Source organism: Taeniopygia guttata, chromosome 4A (assembly GCF_048771995.1).
Source record: "Taeniopygia guttata chromosome 4A, bTaeGut7.mat, whole genome shotgun sequence".
Taxonomy (NCBI): domain Eukaryota; kingdom Metazoa; phylum Chordata; class Aves; order Passeriformes; family Estrildidae; genus Taeniopygia; species Taeniopygia guttata.
Genome location: NC_133029.1, coordinates 11,487,824 through 11,511,349, shown reverse-complemented (window position 1 = coordinate 11,511,349; position 23,526 = coordinate 11,487,824). Strand labels below are relative to the sequence as shown.

Sequence of the window (23,526 nt, the reverse complement as noted above, 5' to 3'; positions counted from 1 at the left end):
ACTGTGTGGGCTCGGTCAATGTCTTATTTAAGCATTTGTACCTGGTGTTGATGTTAAAGGCTAAGGCTGTGTTAGAAATATTTTCCTCTTTCCTTTCTGTCTGCTGTAGGAACAAACTGGGGACAGGTACGTGCAGCTTTCACTAAACACTCCCAGTGAAATCACCATTTATATCAGCTACATCGTTATTTATCTCAGTATATTCATCAGCATTTGTATCAATTGCCAGTTCAGTTTTGTACTTCTTGTCTAACTTTACACATGGAATTCTGTCCAGGCCTGAGCTCCCTCCTGTGAGAGGCAGAAATGGTTTCAATCTTTTGAAGCAAAACTTCTTTGCAGAACCAATTATACTGGTGTCAGCAACACAGCACCAGTGCCCCTTAAGAGGCAGATTGTTCAGCAGAGCATTGTGCCAATGTGTATTGAAGAATCTCTGTCAAAGCAGCAGCACAGCTGATGCCAAAATCGAGTTGGAGAACTCTGATCCCTCAGCCAAATTCTTGGTGCACTGAGACATTTTCTACTGAGTCTGAGTTAAAGGGAGCATATTTCCTCTGTAGGATAATTCCTGAGACAATGCATTCCATCTCCCTGGAACTCAGCTCTGAGTTTAGAAGGGCTTTGTTTGCCTCATGCTGTATTAATAGCTCTGCTGGCTGTAGATGCAGTGCCTTTGAAAGCAGAGCAAAAAATCCATGTAACCTTTGGATGCTGAAGTGATAGAAGCTTGGCTCACACATTTGGTAAAATTTAGTGTAAAACCTACACTAAACCTAATCTAAAACCCTAAGGCCATTGAAAGGCAGAGCTAGTTACCACTTCCTACAATGAGTTTCCACTCTTCTCACTGCTTTAGCCAGCTCTCCAGTTCCCATGCTGTAAAAATCAAACCAAGCCAGTAGCATTAAGGGTGTTTCAGATGTAGAAACTTGCTTATTCTTACATATTTGTTGGTATTAAACAATAAAAGGCTGATTTCCAATTAGTTATGGAGGGCTGCTGACAGTAATCAGCAGTGCCTGCAATGGGAAATTGCTTAGTTCAGTTCAGGTTGCCATACAGCACTTCACACTGGATTTCTACTTAAGCTGTTTCATCAGTCTTTATACTCTTCCAGAGAAATTAAGCTGAAGAATTGATTCTTTTCCCCAGCCACATGAAAAATTGAATTCTCTGCAATGGATATATATATACAGGGTGTGCACATCCAGCATGTTCTTCTTCCAAGAACAGTATTTGCCAAGAACTGAACACAAGGCAATAACCTGCTTGTCTGAAATGTGCTGGGTCACGAGAATACATTCAGCTATGTTGCAATCATATTTATTACAGCCAGAAGCATTTGCAAAGTACATTAAAACTACTTTGCCATCCTGTGGTGTGGGGTTGCGTGCAGTCCTGCAGCTGCTATAGCAGCTTTCTGAACAAAGGTGTGAGCTGAAAACTTCTGTGCATGTTCTCCTGTCTTCTGCTGAAGTGCTGTGAAGTGGGAATTACAGGACATTGCCCAAGCTGGGGTAGGAACAGTGAGGAAGTGTGGAGAAAGCATCCTTGTACTCTAACTGTTCCCTGAGATCTGCCTGAAAGACAAGTTCAGGTCCTATTTAAACAGAGATTAAAGGATTTATACCCTGCAGTGAGCTCTGCCAAACTGCTGGTGACTGACAGGTAACAGGCAAAAGTCAGACTGAACTGCAGAGAATTCCAGAAATCCCAGTACCTGTTGTTCTCCCAGGAACTGCTGTGTCAAGGTAGACAACATCAGGCTGCACATGCTGTTTCAGACAGGAGCCTCCATCTTCTTACCTGATTTATAAAGAGCCAATATTATGTGCCTCTGTGATTCTTACTTAGTTATAAAAAGTCCTAAGCAAGACAGACTCAGACCTGGCACAATAAAATGATAACAAAACTATCCAGTAAAATGCATTTATTTGTTTTAATTCCAAAGTTTAACAATTATTTGCCCAATGATCTGGACTTGGGGCACAACAACAAAAAAGCCCACCAGAGCAAAATACAAAAACAAGTACACAAATTACCCCTTATTTGTAAATGTTACCTCATAGCCAAAGTTTAGAACATTATAAAGTTTACAAAATTACAAATTAGTCAGAACTAACAGCGTATGTGGCAGTTGAGCCCATCCACATCCATCCTTGCCCTTTCCAACCCATTCTGTGCCTGGATAATGCCATGCTGGGAATAGTGTGGGGTAAGGACCCTGCACCTGAGGTTCCTGCAGCCCCTGGTGCTCCAGCCCAGCCCCTGGCACAGGATGGTCTGGGACAGTGGGGTGTGCTCACTGCTCTGCCTGCTGTGTCCTCTGCAGCATTGGGATCATGACTCAGGAAATGCAGAAATAGTTTTTAAAAGTACAAAACTGACCCTGAAGAAAAATAAAATTATTTATAAAACAGCTTGGCTTTGACTAAATTACACCAACAGCTGCAATAGAGATTTACGGCAATATCACTTGAAGTACAAGGTCACAAAAATCAATAGAGTCCTGTCACTATAGAACTGAAAACACCAAAGCTAACCTGTCTGCCTGCAGAAACCTCCCACCAGGGCTGACATACACCCTCTTCCTGGGTTTTGGCTTTTTCAGAGCTTTGTTAATTATAAAGATGAATTTAATTCCTAAGGATCCACCCAGAGTGAAACAATTGCGACACTGAAGAAAACACCACAACTCTATTTTTCATTAGCTATGGAGCATAGAAAACAAAGGCTTCTGGTTTAGATGCAAGACTTAGGACATAAAAGTACAGTCAGTTAACAGTTGCAAATAGCCATTTCTGAAAAACACAATTGAATTTTATAAAATTATCTCAAATATACATAAATATCAAAACTCTGTGGCCAGAAACACAAACCTACTTTTAGGTCCTCTCTGACCTCAAGGTTTGACTGCAAATGGACTGACTTCCCGTTTCCCAGACTCACCAAGGCAGCAGCTGCTCAAGCACACTCAGTTTTGCATATGGGCAGCATCTTTGAACTAAGAAGCTGAACCAAAACCAGCTCCAGGTGCGTGTTCATAGACTGTTTTTTCACCAATTTATAAACACATGGACAAGAGCTATTTGTTTACACCTTTCAAAAGAAACAATGCAAATTCTCCCTTGGTGCTTAGAAGAGGAAGTTAAACAAATAGATTCAGCCCAGACACTGCACAGTGTCTGAATCCCTGGAAAAAAGAGCGCTGCAGGGATCCTGGACAGCTGAAGCCATGGCACGAGGTGGTGGGGGTAGAAATGTTACTGGTTTACCTCTGGTTTGGAGGGCTACTTACTCCAAGGCTGCATAAACAAACCCATCAGTAAAGAGGTTTATTATAGCCAATAGTGCTTCATTCATGGGTACGCTTGGAGGGAAATGCAGCCAGTGGCAGCTGGAATCATGGGTTTGTTTAACTCCTTGTTTCTTTTGAAATGCCTACAATACCAGCACTTGGAGGGCTCTGTTCAGACCCCTTAACCCATACCAGGCCAGGCAGTGGCACTGCACAAGAATTTTTTGGGGTATTGTGGCCAGCAAAATGAAGCCACTCTGGGGTAAGATTTTACACTCTGCTTCAGCTGCTGCCACTGCTGGGAACAGTTGTCTGGCTGTGCAGCCCCACTCCTGCTCTGCCCCACTGCCACTGCTGCTGAAATTCCCAGTGCCATGACACATTTGGGCACGTTTGAACAGGAGGCCCAGGACAGCCCTTTCATTTGTGCATTGCACTGCAGCACTGTAAAATCTCATCACCAGGTACTGGGCAACAGCTCCAAGTTATCTTGACATGGATTGAGTGTGTAACACCCCAGGAGACAATGCAGTTGTCTCCCAAGAACAGCAGTAGAGTTTTGTGCTTTCATTTCCAGCATAAACATAAAGCAACCAAAGAAATCTGTATAGTGTAACTTCCTATAAAATAAACCATTCAAGGAAAAGAAAAATCAGCCTCTGCCAGGGAAAACAACACATAACTGCTACAGAGATGAAGTACTCTGCTTTCCCATTTCCTGCACATATGGCAAGCTCGGCCTAATGCATATTCCCAGCAGATACCAGAGACGGGTGAGGAATGAAGGATGTGAAGTTCCATGACAATTGCCTCAGAAGTTTTTTTCCTTTTCTGCTCCCATTCTGACCTGTCCTTCCCCTTCTGTGGTGCCTGTCTCAGCTATACTGATGCAGTTTTGAGTGGTGGGTCACCACAGATCAATATGAAGTTCTAAAAGCCTTCAAAGAAGGACACGGGGAAGGAGGAAATAATTTTCAGTTTTGGGCCTGTCACTACAGGAAAGTCACTGAGGCTCTGGAGCACATCCAAAGCAAAGCAGCAGAGCTGGGCAAGGGTCTGGAGCACACATCTGAGGAATGGCTGAGGGTGTTTAGCCTGGGGAAAAGGAGGCTCGGGCTGGACCTTGTCACTCTGCAACCGCCTGAAGGGAGGATATGGGGGTCAGCCTTTCTCCCAGGAAATAAGCAACATGACAAGAGCAAACAGCCTCAAGTGGCACCAGGGAAAGTCTAAATTGGACATTAGGAAACATTTCTTCACCAGAAGGGTTATCAAGCCTTGAACAGGCTGCCCAGGGAAGTGGTGGACTCAGCAACCCTGGAGGGGTTTAAAAGATGTGTAGGTGTGGCACCTGGGGATAAGGGTTAGTAGTGGGCTCAGCAGTGCTGGGTTAATGCTTGGTTTGATGAACTCACAGGTTTTCAAACGAAATGATTCTGTTCTAACTCAAGCAGCCTCACTGATACTGCACAACAACAAAGAAGCAACAGCTTATGTTCAAAAGGTGAAGGCTGCACTGCCTGGCTTCCCACCTGACTCCAGCTGCACCATTTGATTCCTTCACTGCAGCTCCAGTACTCTAAAATCCTTACTGAGGGCAGTCATTGGTTACCTCCCTACCTTTCTGCCTTGTTCAGCGAGACATTTTTGCATCTTAAATTGGTATGAAAGATTCAACAAGCTCCAGAACGTGCCCACACGAGGTTTAGAAGGGCAGTACAAGTGCCCCACTGCCTCTGATGAGCAGCTCCATCAGCAAACTCCATGTGGTGAAATCGCACCTCGAATTTCTGTGAGACTGGAAACAACTGGAGCAGCCTAAGAGGGAAAAGCATTGGTGGGCCAGTGACCACCATGGAGGGAGGGCAGGGGCACCCACTCCCAGCAGCTCTGCACCAGGAATCCCTTTCCACTGCCCAGGGATGGCCCTGGCAGCTCTGTTCACATTCCTGCTACTGAATTTTAAGTCAGCCAGAATATGTCACAAATTCTGCTTTCCAAGCAAAGAGCCTGCACTGAGTGAGACACCTGAGCTCATTTAAATGCTCCTGCAGTTTTAATTGACCAGACGCAGTCAATGGTGGCAAACAGCAGCTGCTTTATACTTATTTGGAATGCCCTGAAGCAGATGATTACAGATAGGAAATGATATCTTTTAAAAAAGGAAAAAAGCCTCCTACTTAGAGAAATGCTTCCAGTAACTACAATATCCTGACAGGGGGAAAAAAGGGAAGTTGCTAAAAAAAACCTCCAAAAACCATAAGTTAAGCAAATAAAGCAAATAACAATGCTAAATAGTATTTGCAAAATTTGTCTAAAGTCCTTCTATTGTAATACTAACACCAGCTGTATATGCCTGAGGGATAGTTTAGGTACATGCTGCATGTTCTCAAGTTGTGAGCATACAGTATATTTTTTTATATATACACACACACATATAGCAAGGCATGGAAGAATGTCAGAAACCAGTTTGTAAATCAGAATATGGGACACTGTATTTCTGATTGAGGCGTACTTTTTTTAATCATATGGAATAAAAATGTTTTAAGTACCACTTGTTCCCTCACCAGATAAGGAAAAAAAAAAAAAGAGTCAACTTGCTTTTGCTTCCTGAGCATTTGTACCTTAACTTCATACCTTCAGGTGATCCAGCTGGAGGAGGTATGATAGGTTTGGTTCATCTTGCAAGTCACAGCTTTGACAATACAATGAATCTATAAATTCCCCCAAACTTCTGTACAAGAAAAGCCTGCAGCCCTGAAACAACAACAGTCTGCATAATGGACTCACAATTCTGGAAGAACACAGTCAGGATTTTCTATCTGCCCAATGGTTTCTCCTCCTGTAAAATTTGAGCAGGCACACACAGCTGATCATTCTGCCCGTCTCCATCCTGTTCTCCAAAAGACACGTTGATGGGTCATGCTGCCAAGCCGGGACACGCCCTTTGCAGTAGAGGCTTGCACTGATTTGATATTCCCTTTTATACCTGTATTTTCAAATCCATACACATGATAGAGTAGAGCTGTAGGGAGAGAAGAATTTCACTTGGTTTCTTCAACCAGTCTGGTCAGTGAGGATCAGCATAGACTAAGCAGGAATGTTTCAAAAGCTACAAAGTATAAAAAAACCCAAAACCCCTGATGTTTACATTGGGCTTTGTATCTCCACTCGTTCTCTAGTATAGGGTAAGTGAAAAAAACCATTTTGTTCAAAGTCAGGACAGAACAGTGGATGCAATATCTTATCATGGCCTATACATAACGTGGTTTTTAGAAATTATTTCAACATTCTTTTTTTTCCCCTTGCCAAAATAAAAGCATCTCCAAAGCATCATGATGGGACTTCACTAGATAGGTACTTATCCACTGCAGTTTAGAAATTAAGTAGTTGATTAATTTTTTTTAATGAGTTATTGTTCCCCAATATTTTCAACCAGCTTAAAGAAAATACAGTAGAACCTCTCTGTTTTGCTCTTCTGATTGGAAGATTAAGCGTGCATGATTTCCTGTGACTATTTTGAACATTCAAGCCTTAAGAGTTAAGCCAGGTGCTGCAATTCAGCATGTTGGTTCACATCAGTGGAGTGCTACAATTCAGCATTATTCCTATCCTAGAAGTGTACAATTCTTTAATGGAAAATGAATCAAAATGAGGTAGCACTGCCACTCTTTGCTGGAGTGTGGACAGGTCCTGGCCTAATTTTAAATGGTGGCTTAGCAAGATTCTACTGTAATCTATACAAAATGTATAAAACATGAACCTTCCCCAGAATAAGGCCACTAATTTTGCCATTGGCAATAGGCAGTGAGAAACAGCAGGTAAAAAAAACCTCACTTCATTACAGAGGTGTTTTTGAGGCAAAAAACTGTGGGAAGAACAGTTGTCCTCTCGCCCCCCCTCTTTGTTTTCCAGTATATCTCTGCTTCCTGTATGAACTAATCTGTGGGGAGAAATTTCAGTCTATTTTCTTAGCTGGGAGTCTAAGCAAGTCCATGCTCCATTTGAAGGTGGGGACAGCACTGTGAAACAGCAGGATTATGAGTTTCCCATGAGTCATGGTCATGACAGTCTGATGTCCAGATGCCCAGATTCGGTACCAGGGCCCATAAAAAGGATCTGAGATGGCTGGGCACAACATGTTGTTCAAATTCACTTCTGTAACCTGAGGAAGCAACAATAAATTTATCAATTAAGAATATTTTTATCTTGCAGTGATTCACCTAAAACAGTGAAAATTTAGAGGATTACTATAATAATCAAAAATGTTAGGTGACACATTTGCTCAACACAAGGTAGGGCAGCTTTCAGAAAAAAAAGCAGATCCAAATTCCATTGTGTATTTAATAAATGGATTTATGCAGGTACATAACTAATCTATGACTATTTTATCAGTATTTGCAAGATACAAATGCTCATTAGAACATGCAATTTGCATACAAAGAGCCTTATCAAAAATTTCCATGCAAGTATTCTTAGGCCTGTAGACCTGGACACTCAAACTACTCAGTGTTTTTATTCCGAAGGTACTTGCAGACTATCCATTTATTAACCTGGGTTTACTTACCAATCCCAGGATCTGCAAGATGCTAAAATGATACACAAACATAAACCCCGTGGATAAAAGAGCCCACCAGAAATTGCAGAGCGGTTCAGGGGTGTAGATACCTTGAAAAAAAAGGAACACATTAATGTTCATCTGCACTGCTGTGCCCATCACAATCTCATTGAATTATCCTCTCTCTCCTGGATGTCAGGACATCTGCCTTGAGCTGATAACCTCACCAATATCATTATAGTAATTAATATTTGAGAGCTTTATTTCTTACCTGAAGCAACCTGATCAGCCTCCTCATCCTTGTCCGGCAGTGAAATGTACAATATGTTACCTCACTAAATTTGTCACCAACATCAATGATTTTTATTTCATTCTTCCTTCTACCACAGAAGCAATAATGCAATAATGGTGTACAATCAATCTTCCAAAAATCAGGTTATTTATACCTAAACACCTGCTTCTTACAGGGATTATGATTTCAGCATGCACAGAACTGACTTAGGCAGCAGCAGGTCCTGCACAGCCTTTATGAGAGCGCAGCTTAATTGTCACTTCCTAATTTAATGGTTGTTTAACAGCTATTGAAAAGGAACTTGTACCAATAATGCCAAGGATCAGAAAAGCTGTATCAGGTGGTCAATCCATTAATGACAAGCTGTGCTTTTAAATGAAAGCTGCTGTGGAGATATTTTCAGTTATACACTACAAACAGTTTTATGATCAGTAGATACCACAGATACTGTAAAATACTTTTTTCCCTTCAAATGAAGTAGCAGATATATTATTCCAACCTTTTTCTACCCTCTCAAAACCAGGCTTTACTGACAAAACACAATGTTCCCTGATCTAGAATGCACCAAGGAAATCAGATTTAATAAAAGTACTCATAGATACAAGACTATCTTGGGAATTAAATATTCAAATTTCATATGGTAAGAACAAAACCAGTTTACAGAGTTCTCTAGACTCTTACTAGCAGATATGAAAATTGCACTGTAAGATAGGTAGCAAAATATTAATTTCTATGACTTTAATAACAGCCTCAGAACATGAAGGAAAGATGCACAATGTCATGCTGTTTGGCTGCTGTAAGAGTTTCAGAGGATTATAAAAATACACTGGCAATTTTTATCTGCCTTTATCTGCTCTCTGATCCATTAGATATTATTAAATACTGAAACATGTATCCAGTACTCAAAGGACAGCTTAGAGCACAGAGTGCAATATTGATACTGGCCTTGGCTAGCCAGCACACTCAGTAATTACCAGGAAGTAATGAAAGACTTCAGCATATATTGTACAAGGCTACTGGGAACTTAAATAACTCCATATGCAGAGCAGCTGCCACAGCACCCACCAGACCAGAGTTGCTATGAAAATGCCTGTGTATGGCATCCTGTGGAGATAAATACACGTAACTGCTGTGACCACAGCACTGTTTAATGCTGCATCCCAGCTCAGGTTTAAGGTCTCTAGAGCAATGCTTCCTCAAGCTCTGTGGCCCTTTCAAAATTATTTTCTGCACAGTTTCCTTCTGTAATTTGTACCCATCATGCCAATTCAATTTGATTTTGTAGTAGTTACCTGAAATAAGTTAAATTCAATAGCATTTTGTGAGTGCTACAGATTCAAAATCACGGACATGCTGCTGTCTCAAACTGCACATCCACGCAGTGCCCACTGCCAAGAGCACAAGTGCCGTGCTGCTGCTGCACAGGTAAGACTGTGTGTGTGTGTGTGTGTGAGTGCCAGCAGCACACCTGCACCCCACACACCCCTCCTGGTTCTCAGGAGGAGCCAGCAGCAGTGCCATCACCCCAGGTACCTCTGCACACCAGGGAGCAGGCTGGGCTGGGAGCCCGTGATACATTTGGGCACAGGGCAGCTTTAAAGGTTCCTTATGCAGTGGGAGGGTGAAGGCCAGAAGTGTCTGAACAGCAAGTAAAGCCAAAGGTAAAAGAGAACTCTACAGGAATCACTTGGAGTTCTGCAGGTAAAGGGAAAAAATTCCCAGCAGTAATTCTTGGGATGCACTTGGCAAGTGTGAGCTAAGAGCTGGCATCCTATTTAGAAAACAGTACAGAAGTCTTGACTGGTCAGCAATGATATTCATTAAACTCCATGGCCTGAAACCATCAGATAGGTGACACCACCTTGAATATGGTTTTTCATTACAGAGAGAAGAGAAGGAGGAGGAATGAGCCTTGGTGTCAGAGTGCAGATCATGGCTCTATTTTTGGTTACACCAACTTTAGGTGACCTGGTCAAGCTTTACAGAAACTCTTTGTACTCCCTCCTCTGCTGTAAAGAAAACACTGCTTGTCTTGCAAAATTTATTTATATTGTCCTTGCAGTTTTAGGTGCGTGTTTAACCTAGATACAAAACACAGCATGAAATTTAAATAAGGTATCAAAGCAGCTCCCGGGAACTGGCTGAGCAGTGCTAAACCAAATTAGGTTTCTGTTGGCAGTTGCCTGTGTTATTTCAAAAGTATTTGACAAAGCCTGGTGAGAGTCTAAAGGGGTGAGCCAGGAAAGCTAAAATACAGACACCTCCATTTCCAGGTGACTTACAGGGCAGGTAGGGTATAAATACTAATACAGGCAAGTGACCCCAACTATAAAATGAGGCTGGAGGGAGACAACAGTCATTAAAAGACCTAGGAAATTGCACAAGATGACAACACAGATCCATGGCACAATTTGGCTTTGAACTCAGGTTTCTCATGTCCAGCTTCAGTCTAATCAGGGAATTGTATTTCAAAGGTTCCTCAGCAGAGCTGTTCAGGTTCCCCCAGCAAGGAATTTCCCTCTGCTACATCCTTGCTCTGTTGCAAAATTTAAAAAAAAAATATATATCAGCAACTTTTGCTCTCTACAGATTTTTGGTCTTGCTTCCTACTAAAAATATCCCTCCTTATTAGACTTTGCAATCCTGAAAATAATGGTGTGATTTTCAGCAGTAGCACTATTTGGACATCAAAGGACAAAAAGGAAACACTGACCTCCACACAAAAACATTTTGGAGCACTCTAGATTCCACAGTGTGCTTTGGAAAACTAATTTTAAATTCATACCTGGGATATTTTCTGTACATTTCTCATTATATAAATACCCACTGTAGATTTTATTACCCTACAGCCCTGCTATTCAATGGATTGCTGTTTAATGGAGCAGTGTGGTCTATTTTCTATAGTACAGTCTGTTAAAAGAAAAACACAAACAGGAAAATTGAGAGCCAGCTGAGTGTTTGAAGGGCCAGTGTTGGCTTTGGCAAAAGCTACTTGCTGCTTGCATAGGAAATCAATTTCTGTAGGTGGGAGCAGAGTTTCACTCTCTATTTATGAAGGGTCATGGGCAGTTCTTACATTAAGCACTTACAGAAATTTAGTCCAAGTGCCAGTCTGGCACTGATCTCATTCTCAAAAACACTCACTCCCCAGACAGCTGAGACCATTCCAAGCTGGGGCCATCTAGGCAGGCTGCATGTTTGCTCCTGTGTTGAAATAGCATGGCAGGGGATACCTCCATTTAAATTGCACTTCATTATTTCAATAGCATTGATACAAAGGATTCCATATAGACTGAAGAGTTTGGGGTTCTTCCTCTGCTTCTAAACAAGACTTTGTTGACCTTGAATATGCCAAGATGATAATTTTGCCATCTAGGAAATGGAAGAATAGCTTTAAAAAACTAAGGATCAACGAATATATGCCACTTTTATACTCTTCCCTCCCCACAATGTGCTACGTCAAATGTTCTTATGAACTATTATTTTTATTTCAAATTCTCAATACACAGGCTTCTGAAAATTTGAACACAACTTAATAGAAAGCAATACTCCTTTTGTATTTCTGTGAGAACACAATGCAGGACAAAATTACTCCTCTGCTTGAATTAGAGAATTAGAATCTAAATATAGTACAAATTTTTAATTTAGTAGGGTTTAAAATAATCTCTTTAATGTCTTGCTTTCATTCCCACTACATTTGATAGAGCTTTATGAGTTTTCCAGTGCTGCACACTCTCAGTCGTCTTACAATTATAAGTAGACCTGCTTAATTCAAAGCTCAGAGCAACTATTACAATTATTTCATTTTCAAGCTTACAAAAATGTGTGCAAATTTATTTTCCTTTTCTTTCCCTTGATCAGAGGGTTAATTCCAGTTAATTCCAGCTGAGTGGCCGACTGAGCTAGCCTAGAGATAAAACTTCCTTTCCAGGGGAAAACAGGAAAAAAATGTTTTCAAGAGGATGATCCTGAAATCCATGTTTCCCCTACAGCTGTTGTGACTCCATGTGTAAGATTCCTGCTTCTCTCAGGAATAATTTTTTATATTCCATAAAGCAGCAGCACTTCCTCTACCTTCATATAGTAGCAGTTCTTCCAGATACTGGCACCTGCCCTTCTAAATTTCTCCATCTCCTGGAGAGATATTTCATTTTTCAAACCAACTGTAACTGCCCAGTGTACAAAACTCAGAGGGTCACAGGACAGGGACACATCTCCTCGTCTTCCTCTTCATCTCTCTTAAATCACCAAACAAGATTATCCTCAAATATTCAAGCTACAGGAGAGTAGCAGCACACAGAGCTACCCTGCTGCTCAAGGTGCCACAGAACAAGCACAGCTCAACAGCAAACCACACATTTATCTCTTACACAGGGCATTCAGCAGGTAGAGGAATCTGGAATAGAACATGGAATTGCTAGAAGCAGAGTAGGGAAATAACATACAAGAGATGATAGGTCTCTAAGTAATTCAGTTAAATTACTGAAGAGTAAGTAAGAGTAAGCTCTTACAAAAGAGCTGCATCACACATTCTCAAGTATTTAAATTAAGATTTGAGATGGACTGGATTTATGACTGCCTAAGTATATCTAAATATGAAGTGATATTTCTCCTGGATTACTACTAAAGGTATATAATAAAGCCTGCTTGATAACTGCTTTAAAAAGCTAAGGACATAATTAGCTAAAGGCAAGGAAATGTCACAAAGTGGGAAAGTGGCTGACATAGGGTGCAACAGCTAAAAAAAGTCTCTAAATATGGTCCTAACAGCCAATGGAAAACACAAGTTTAGTGTTTTAATTGCACTTTCCTAATTTACAACCAAAGGAAAAGTGATCCTTTCATCTGTACTTGGTATCTGTGTGCAGCATCTTCCAGCAAGTCCAGGCTGCGCTGGGGTCAGCAGCGCTGCCGGTGCTGGCTGCTCCTGCCCGGCACAGGCATCCTCCGGGAGAAAGGAAAATAAAACCAACAGCTTCAATGACTGTGTGACAGTGCCACAGAACTGCTCTTCTCATGCCACCACTGCAGACAGATCAGCCAAAAAAGGGCTTTGGGACTTGAGTCAGACACTGGCTCTTCATTTCTTATAAAGATACAGCACTTGCCTAAGAAGCAAATTCTGCTTCTATTCCCAGCAAACTACTCATTTATTCAGTGGCAAATCGGCTCCCAAGACACACGGGGTGGGCCACAGGGCGGCACGGCCATCCCCGCCCGGCCCCGCTCCCCCCGGAGCCGCTCAGACCGATCCCCCGCCCGACAGACGCTCAGCATCGCTCCCTGCGGCCACAGAATCCCAAACACCCCAACTCCAGCCGCCTCTTCTACCTACCAGAGTTACTAGCAAAAATAAATAACACTGGGGATATCAAAACACAAGGCAGATTATCTCCTGAGCTCTAGGGAGCTGCTACAAATTCACTCTTATTTCAGTCTGCTGTGGAATAATGTAATTTAGATTATCGTTTGATCACTGCACTAAGGAAATAACAATTCCACCTTGATTAACTTGCAGTCTGATTTGATGTTCTGAAATAAGGTGCACAGCTGATCTTGTCAAATCCATTGGAAAACCTGACCAAACAAGCTTAAGACAGTCAGTCATCATCATCAGTCTCTAAACCTGATGTAGTGCAAACTAGATTTTTTTTTTCCATTATCTTAAGAACTTAGCTGTCCTCTTCCCACTGAAGGTCTCTGAGAGTCTCACTTCTTAAGGACAAGAGAAAACAAACAGTGACCTGCAAGGTTTGGTTCAACTGCTCCAGCAGTTTCTGGGATGCTGTGTACTGCTCAGATGCATACTGCAGTTCTGGGAGGAGGCGACACAAGGTGAGATTCATCCAGTAAAATAAAAGTGCCAACTGCAGAGAGACATTATGTGAGAACTGACTTGAGGAAGGACTCTTGTGTGCTGGCTTGTCACATCCACACTACATCTGTTTTGCATGAGAGTCCCTTGGTGCTGCCAAGAAAGATGAGCCATGGTGTAAAAGCATTTCATTTGTCTAGCCTGGCATGAATGCTATGTATACATGCATATATGCACTTAGAAAGAAAATAGGTTAAGAAAGGGAAGTATGGAAATTTACATTCACTCAGTACAGAGAGGAGTGAGAGGGAAGAGGAAGAGGAGTTTTTAATCCCCAGAAGGGATCCATGTCCTAGAGCTCCAGTGAGTTCACTGTGCAACGCCAAAGCCTGAGCTCCAAACACCTCTCGCATCCACGTGCTGCTCAGTGTGGTAAAGCCCCCACTCTTACAGGGTCAGGAAGGATATAAACGTTGCCAGTGCTGCATGACCAGCCTGCACCACTGTAAAAAGCAGCAGGAAAAGACAGAAAATAAATTATTACAGACCTTGCTTATTGTCACCAGTTTCCTTTCAGAGAGGAAAAACTTCAGCAGGCAGTTGGGTATGTGTGCATGGCTGGTGCAATACCTGATGAGGGCATTGTAAGCAAACTGGAGGGTGCAGTTCTCTATAGCCTGAGCCTCAAATCCACTCTGATTCCGGTGTTCTGCTCACCCTATCTTTGAGAAACTTTTGGATCCTATCAAGGTCACCAGTAATATAGGCAGATTCCAAATAAAACTGAAGTAGTATATTTTTCCAAATATAATCCATTCCTTTCCATTTTTTTCAACTTTCTAGCCTTCAATTACTTCTCTCAATCATAATCCACAGATTCACTGATGGAACTTGCTGTTTACAATACTGAAATCAAGCTGCATGCTGATCAATGTCAGCAATGAAAAAGAAATTTTCACAAGATACAGAACTCAGGACAAAGGCCTGTGTGACCTACTCATAAAGTACTTAAACAGAGGCACTAGTGAAATGACAAAATTAACACTAACAAATATTTTTAAGCTGCATCATTTTTCCACCAAAAAGGATCTATTAGGTCACCTGTGGCAGGAGTTCATGGGTGTTTTGTTACAGCCAGTCAGGTGCTGAGGAGCCAAGTGCATAAGAAATGGAGCAGTTATTAGTTAAACAGCCCAGAGCATTCTCAATTCACACGTTTAGTCAACAAAGTTCCTTAAGCAATTTTACTGCCATCACGTGAACGTTAGATGGCAGCAAATACCTGCTCATAAATACAGGGCAGGGGTTCAGAATACTGAGCCTGGGTGACAAGTGTCCAACAGCAAAGCCTTCAAACTGCAAATCCAGTTCTTGCCAGTCCCAGACCCTGAAGAACCTCTACTTCAAAACAAGCAAAAAGCCAAACCAAGCCACCAAAGTATCAAAACTTAAAAGAACACATCAATTACCATCCAAGGCCAAGCCTTTTTAAAGCTAAGGACTGTCTTAAAGTGACCTCAGATGGGAACTCCAAGGCCACCAAATGATTTATTGACATAACAAGAGCTTTGTTTGTCACTACCTACAGTTCACTCCACAGCTGCTTACATTTTCTGTTCCCTGCTCTTCACTCTCCTCCTGCAAAGACTATGAGTTTGTGTAACTCCTACAACTACCCTGCACTTTGGCATTATTTGACAGAATTTTAGGATATCGAGGGTGGATTAAAATTAAAACATGGCTGGCATATTTCCCTGATGAAAGCAAGAAACAGAATCATCTTTTGAAATACGAGACTTCACTTTTCCTCTGAATCATTGTTCTTGATTCCACTCAGCAGGTCACAGTGCAATCAGGTCACTGCAACACAAAGGTTACAGTGAAATAGGGTGAAGTTCTAAGTGCCCACTGGCATAAAGCAAAAGGTACCACTTCATACCACTGGCATGAAGGCTACTGAACATGTGGATCACAAATGATCATATTTTATTTTCTGGATGGAACAATCCAGCTCTGCTAGAAAACGCAGCTAGAAACATGTCAGCACTAGAGGGGGGCAGAGCACCACACCAGCTGAATGTATAGTGCATTCCCTTTGAGGATCCACTACTGGAAAAATCACTGGCCAGGGAAACAATTTAGGATTCCCAGCCTAACTGAACTATTGTGGCATAAGTGAATGCAATACAGCAATACTGTTAGAAGGGATAACAAGCAATCTAGTTCATTTCAGTGATATGTGTCACTACATTCCACTGGAGCTTCAGAATTTCTGGGATTTATCTAACTAGAGAACTAATTTTTTTTTTTTTTTGGCTCATTTTGAGTTCCGGTACTTCTCAAGAGACATCCAAGAAGGTAAAAAATCTTAAAAATACATCCCACCAACAACTGAGAATATGGCAGAGATGCTGCTCAAGAAAACTATGCACAATGTGCAAATACATTCTAAATATCCCTCAAGCAAAAGACCATTTTTAAAATTTTTTGTTTAGTGCCTGACACAACTCATTACCTGGGTTAAAACTCCAACATTAGAACACTAGAACATCAGGAACTATTAATTAAAAACAGAAAAAATGGTTTAAAAGTGTTTTCATTCCATAGGACCACTTCAATCCATAGGGAGTAAACTGCCTACCTACCTCCTTTGTGCAGCAGATAGATGGGCACAACATAGAGCATCACATGCTGGATGTAATAAATCTCCATTTCAAATGGAAGCTGTGGAATAAGGAAAATATTTGTAAGTATTTTTCATCACTAACAACCAAGTTGCAAGGAATGATTCTCTTTCTAAACCATGACAATGCCTTCAATTATTTTATCACCTATGCATAATAACAAACATTAATGGTCAGTGCCTTGAAAGTTCAGCTAACAGTACCCATTCCATCCCCCTCAACACAAACACTGCACTTCCAGTAGGTAATTCCCAAAATTAGTCAAAAGCACAACCAAGAAGTAACATAAGGTTGCTCTTTCCTTTTCTTTGCTAGCATGAATTACCAATAACAATGCAAACCACTCAAATAATTAAATCAGAAATTATGCACACCCCCACAGAGCAGAAGTCTTTTTAGAAAGAAAAGATGCTTGCCACCTTGTAAGAGAGCTCCATAAATGAGGTCTTTTATATATAAAAGTATATATATATACACACACACACATATATATATACACAGATGTAATTACTGAGGAGGCCTGTGCAAAAAATCTAAATACCTGATTTATAGCAACCTGCATGCATGTACAGAATTGCCAAGCTTGAGCAAATATAAATTAAAATAGAAAATGACCGGTCACTTCTTGGTTTTAAAGACAAGCTGCAGAATTACATGTAAACAAATTACCAGTTAATAGTGAATCAGGTATTTCTCACCTGCTGCCAACTTTTGGGAAATTACAATTAGATATTTGTGTGTTTATTTGAATTAGTGTAAATTCTCTTCTAAGAAGTCAGATACCTAAAATAATACTAAAAATAACTTCAGCCATAACTGTGTTTGAGCCTCCTAATCCAGACCCAACTATTTCGAGCTCTTTATCAGTTAGAAAAGGGGATGTACTGTATTTTAAAGTTAGTCCCATCTATGAGTACCTTAGCCTATATCTATTACACTAAAGCAGCACATTTTAAACTGAACAGTAGTAGAAAACACTCAAAAATTCAGAATTCAGCTTTTTACTGCATCTGACTTACAGAGCTGAAAAGCCACACTCTTGCAGTATTTTTCTGAATTGAAAATTGGACAATACCACAAGTATGAAATCTCATGGGAATAATGAAAAACCTTTACTCAAATGCAGAATCGTTCTGTCATTTTCCAGCCAGAGGAATTCAGATACAGGACCTGCCACTGTGGCTTGTGTGTTGGGAAGCAGGGAGTGGGGAGAAAAGCCTTCCTTTTCTATGACTCTTCTGAGACACTGAAGTCACAGCCTTGAAACTGAAACATTACAGAAATTTCTACATCAACAGAAGAGAGGTTGAAAGAGAGTTTGATTTTCTTCCTAACCAGTAGTCAAACAGTTGGTAAATAACATAGTGATCTTTTAAATTCAACTAACAATTCTTATATCTTATTTTGAACGTAGAAGATTCTAAAGAATCTAGAAGATTCTAAAATCAAAAAGTCCTGGCATTCCCCCACTGGACACTGTGTGTGTCCTGATGGTAACCTCCAAGGTGGTGAGCCAGCTCCTGCAGGGACTAAGCTAAACCAACCCTCCCATACAATCTGTTGGGTTATTTCATTCCAAGTATTTTGTATCAAAATAAACACCAACAAGGTAACTAAGCAAAGTCAAAAATTTCATGAAAATTGTGTGGTTTCCTAAATCTGAACATTTCCTACTGTCATTGAACAAGACAGAGAGCAAAGTGAGGGAATTAAAATCATTTGGGATGGGGCTAAAGCAGTGATCCTAACTGGAGAAAAAGCTGTACCTCTCCCACTTCAGAAACAATTGCTCCTGATATAAACACCACAACATGAGGCACTCACTCCTGCCAAGGAGCATTCTCCATTTATCTGTGGTGTCAAAAGGGCTTCCACAGCCATGGAGTTGTGAGGATCTGTTACACAAACACTGTGCTGGGACACTCCTGAGAACAGAGTAACAGTTGTTATGCTGCAGTAGTGTTGACAGTATTTTTTTGTGTGTAAAACAAAACATCTTTTTCCCCACTGTAAAAGACTGCTTGTTCTGAAGCCTGGTGATTCTGCAAGTGCATTTCCTGCTATAGAGCTGCAGAGTTGCTGTACAGCCAAGTACTCAAGTTATACAGCCAGGCTACAGCAAACACAAAAAGCAAGCTGTACTGAGCAACTAACTCACCTGCATCTTGTGCCTTGTCTATAAATAGTTTTATCAATAAAAGACTCACTCGGCACAAGCACCTTTCACATGTGAGGAGAAACTGGAAATGAAGACAAGGCACAAGGATTTAAAGAATCTCTTTGTGAAAACAAGTAAGACTTCACTTTCTAATCTAAACCATCTGCTGCCCAAAGAGAACAATGAGATCTTTCCATGCACTGAACTGAGCTTAGGAAAATTTCTTCAAGGCAGCAGTAGAGTAGAGCCCAGAAGTCAGATATTCTGAGTTCACCCCAAAAGAGTATGGACATAATACTAACTTAGATTAAAGATTCAGACACAGCAGCTGGTTTTCAGTGGGCTCACAGGTTGACACTTTGTTCTGGTTTCTGACAGTAGCACTCCACTCTCTGTTAATTATTTATACCCTGGCTCAAGCACTGCAACATTCAAGAGCACCTCCTCCATCATTCTCTACAAAGACTGCAGAATGTGGCACAAAAGGAATAGAAGGGACTCAACTCTCAGATTCTGGTCTTTCCTGCAGGACATCTAGAACACAGCCAAATAAACACCAAACTGTAGTGTACCAGCCACTTTCTTAGACATTATCAGTAAACTACACACTCATACCATTTTAATGCACACAGCATGTACAAGGTCCCAAATATGCACAAACTTCGGCTTTATCACCTACCAGCCACCCAAGCACAATCTCTCAACAGCTCCCCACTGTTCTGTTGTTTTCCCTTGTGCCAGTTAGATTAAGGCAGTTTAGAGACAACAATGTGCTACCAAACCTATTCAATTCTGCTGTGCAGGCACAGCCATTGCAGGCAAACAACAACAATACAGCAGCCAATGACTGGAGCAAACACAGAATGCACTCAAAGTCCTGCTCAGAGTATGATTCTGCTCCTAACACAGATTTAGAATGTGGATATCTCAGGCCAATTAGTTCTAAGAATAGAATATAGCAATTTCTGGAAACATTGAAACTGCACCATCTCAGCCGTGTGAGCTGACACCCATGTATCCAACACTTCTGGGACATGTCCTGTTTTTTACTTTATCCATATCAACATTTTCAGGACATCAGCTGGCAAAAAGTCCCCACTTTTAAACTAGTGGAAAGACTTTTCTTTAAAATTTGATTAATGCAATGTGAAAGCTCCAGCAAACCCAGTTACTTTCCAAACAGTTGGAGTCTTTGTGGCAGTTAAATGAATTTACATGCACAGCCAGGTTATCAGGACCTACACTGCGTGCTACAGAATATAAATACAGAGTAAAAAGAAATTTTTCTACTGCTATATATCCTCTTATACTTTGCTGGCTCCCTTTTGGAAGCCTAATACACCAATTCCTTCAGCATCTTCTTCTCCTTTATTTCAGAAAGGGTAAGAAGAACTCAGGAAAGCACTGACTGCAGCAGAAACAGTTTTATCATTATCCAATGCCTATCCCAAAGCACAGAATTTAATTCCATCAGCACATGGCAAATAATGTAGCAAATAACTACAATACTTATGTGCCAAACAAATACAAGTGGGTGCATCTGTTGCTTAAGTCTGTTAACTGTTGGCACCTCAACCTCATGCCAAGGCAGGAAAATATTTTCTTGGAAAGAACAGAATAGACTGACCTCACCTTTCAGGTTACATTTTTTGAACACCATCCCAGGTGCCTGTTATAGTCCAACAAGATTTTTAAACTGCATTGTTTAGCATAGTCTGACTGAAAGATTAAAATAATAGAAGGTAGAAACTTTCTCTAGTTTCAGTGAATATGTCAGCTCTCCTTTTTCACCGGCAATACACTACGATTTTAAAAGAATTTTGAAATTACTGAGGTTCTAAAAAAAAACAACTACAAAAAATTGAGATACTTTACAAGAAAATGGAAACCATGAAACTATGCCAGAAGCTTCCACTTTAGGATAACTTAACAGCAAAGCATATTTACAAAAACACATCTGTATTTCATTAAGTAATGCAATTGGTAGCAAAAACACATGACACTAACAGACTGTGCTACAAAATGTAAAAAATGTTCTGGAAATTACTTTGAATTGACACTTCCAATCCAAATCCTGACACCCACTAAAACATCCATCATCTACTGAAGCAATGATGGTCTCTCATTCTGAATTATTGAATCAAAAGGTTTTCACTTAGGTATTAAAAAAACCAGAGCAGCCAGCTTAGAAAAAAATGAGGTTTTTTTTTAATTCCTACTAGGTTTTAGGAGACATTTCCTGTTTCAGGACAATGTTGGTGTTAAAACCAAAATGAGAGCTGTGGAGCAGAATGTGTGTCTGCCATGAGAGTTTGGGTCAAGGCAGTGCTGTACAACATCACCCACATTATCCTGTGCCAGAAGAAACATGGAAAAGTGAAAAGCCTGGCAAGCAGCTGTTAGGCCAAAAATATCCTGAATTGTAATTGTTCCAAAAATATTTACTCTTGACAGTATCTTTCAGCTAATCTGTTCTAAATTATAGGAACAATTTTATAAGTAGTCTGTATCTTTCCTGTTTAATCACCACTGCCCTAATATGAATGAGATCTGTGATAATGCCAGAGAAAATACAAGCTAATGATTTATTAAATAGTTCAACACTTTTTCCTTCAAAGGTTACCCAGACCAATTTTGTCATGCCTAAGGTTATATATACTTAAGAACTAGATGGTTTCAAATACAAAATAAAAAGAGTTTTCCTTATCAGGAAAAGATCACTAGTTTTATTAATTTGTTGCCTCTTCAACAGTACCAAGTTTTAATAAAACGTAATTGCAAACTGCACATAAGCACTAAGTTTATACTTCATCTTATTTAGACAGTCAAGACTTGCAAATGGAGATCCAGCAACAAAATCTGAAATGGATTCTGAAGCCCACAACCATTTTGTTAATAACATTCATTCACTCCCTATTATGGACATAGTTTGTTTAAATATAAAGCACTCATATCTGTCTTAAAACAGACATTAAAATAGCTGCAACAACAGATTTTTGCAGATAAATCATATGAAAAAAATTAAAATCATCTAGCCATATGTGCATATACATATACACCTCCTCCACATATTCATGGATAACAGCTCTTGAAATAATCCTCAAAAATACTTCATTTGACTCACACTCAAAACAGCTATTTTTTACCTTTAAATCTCAATGGGTTTCAGAATCTCACTAGAAACACCAACAGGCTAATTTTTTTGTCCAAGAGACTGAAGTTTTACAGCAGATTTGAAAACTTTTATAGGAAAAAAAATAATAATATCTGCTGTGCCTAATCTTGTGGGAGAGGTAATTACAGCCAACAATAACATTTGGCATCTTCCAGGCCTGAGGAATCTTATATTTACAGAGTTTGAAAAGCCTGAAACAGAATTTTGACCACAGGCCACAAGGATAACCTGTGAAAGCCTTCTTCAAAGCCATCAAGTTTTCCCTCCATTAATGGCTAGAATGGAGCTAACACTCAATACAGCAGAGCTGTCTTCTCATACCAAGTTATAAACATCCAAAAATCCAAGATTGCTATTTTGGCTCCACTGTAGTGACCAGGAATCTGCAGCCTGGTAAATGAACTTTAAAAGGCCAAGCAAAGCAAACATCTGACATCACTCCAAAGATAATATTTTAGAAATAAATAAAAAAGGAGGAGGAAAAGCACATTACACTCACCAGTCGTGTATTAACAACAGGAAACAGCAATGCTAACAGGGCCCCGTTCAGCATATGCATCTGCAACCTTAGAAAAGAGATGAGATATTCTTTTCACCCATGGAAATAAAATGCAATAATAATATTTTCACGTCTTTTATGTAGTATCTCTTCAATAAAAGATAGCAAGACACTTAAAAAATGGTTTAGGCTTGAATTTTAATTAAGTCGCTACTAAATGCAATAAAACTGGACCAAATCCTATCTTTAAATACACACTTAAAGAATTTCCTAAAGTAGGACTGCTTTCTGTAATGAGCTTTGGGTTCCTAGAAAGCCTGGGCTGCCCATAATCCTGTTCATGATGCAAGCTGCTAAATAGTTGGAATTCTGCTGTTCATTTGTCTTCCAGAGCTTAATACAGCATCTTTGATAAAGGGGTTTAGTCCTCTTTAATGCTGTGCATGAGCAGCTTCAAAGTAAAGCCTTAAGAATTTGAAAGAATTCCCTTAAATAAAATAATTACATTTATCAAAATGCAACAGCAAGTCCTAAGCAAAGCACAAGGCAGGAAAGTAGTATTATACACTGTCACTTGTATAGCTTTTAGCCATATTTTGTTGAACTACTGTTGTATCACAGGAATAGAAAATTGGTATCAGAACTGTTTCAGTCTATTTTACATTAGACACAAAGTAAAGAATAAACTGTCTCCCACCACTGTCTGTCAAACTCCTAGGAATTTAAAAGTAACTTGAGGGAGGAAAAGTTACAATTTAAAAACAGATTTTCAAATATAATTTATATGCTGTCAGGGTATGAGAAAATAGATATACCCATTCTGAAAAACAACAAATATTGTGGCCTCTGCTCTATAACTGTTCTTTAGCAAAGATTTCCTGGACAGCAGACATATTCTCACACTCTCCAAGAGAGATGCTAATACAGAGTATTTGTTCAGCATAATCCCTGCAGAAACAAGGAACAGCAGGGAAAAGCTGCAGAAAGACTGTGTGAGGCATTCCCCCCGCATCATTTTTGCCCAGACTCAGCCAAGGAAGAACA

The 23,526-nt window shown here is 40.3% G+C and overlaps 1 protein-coding gene across 4 annotated transcripts in view; it reads right to left on the bottom strand.

Moving 5' to 3' along the window:
- Positions 1-1,918: 1,918 nt before the first annotated feature.
- The window catches only part of TMEM164 (transmembrane protein 164), a 35,218-nt gene continuing 13,610 nt past the window's right edge, over positions 1,919-23,526 (bottom strand). For all 4 annotated transcript variants that reach the window (XM_072929161.1, XM_030272649.4, XM_002197683.7 and 1 more), the window contains 4 exons: positions 22,483-22,549; positions 16,612-16,690; positions 7,869-7,969; positions 1,919-7,466 (listed from right to left, as the gene is read on the bottom strand). In XM_072929161.1, the coding sequence (XP_072785262.1) occupies positions 7,260-7,466; positions 7,869-7,969; positions 16,612-16,690; positions 22,483-22,549 (454 nt within the window). In that variant the 3' untranslated portion in view covers positions 1,919-7,259. The remainder of the gene's footprint in view (positions 7,467-7,868; positions 7,970-16,611; positions 16,691-22,482; positions 22,550-23,526) is intronic.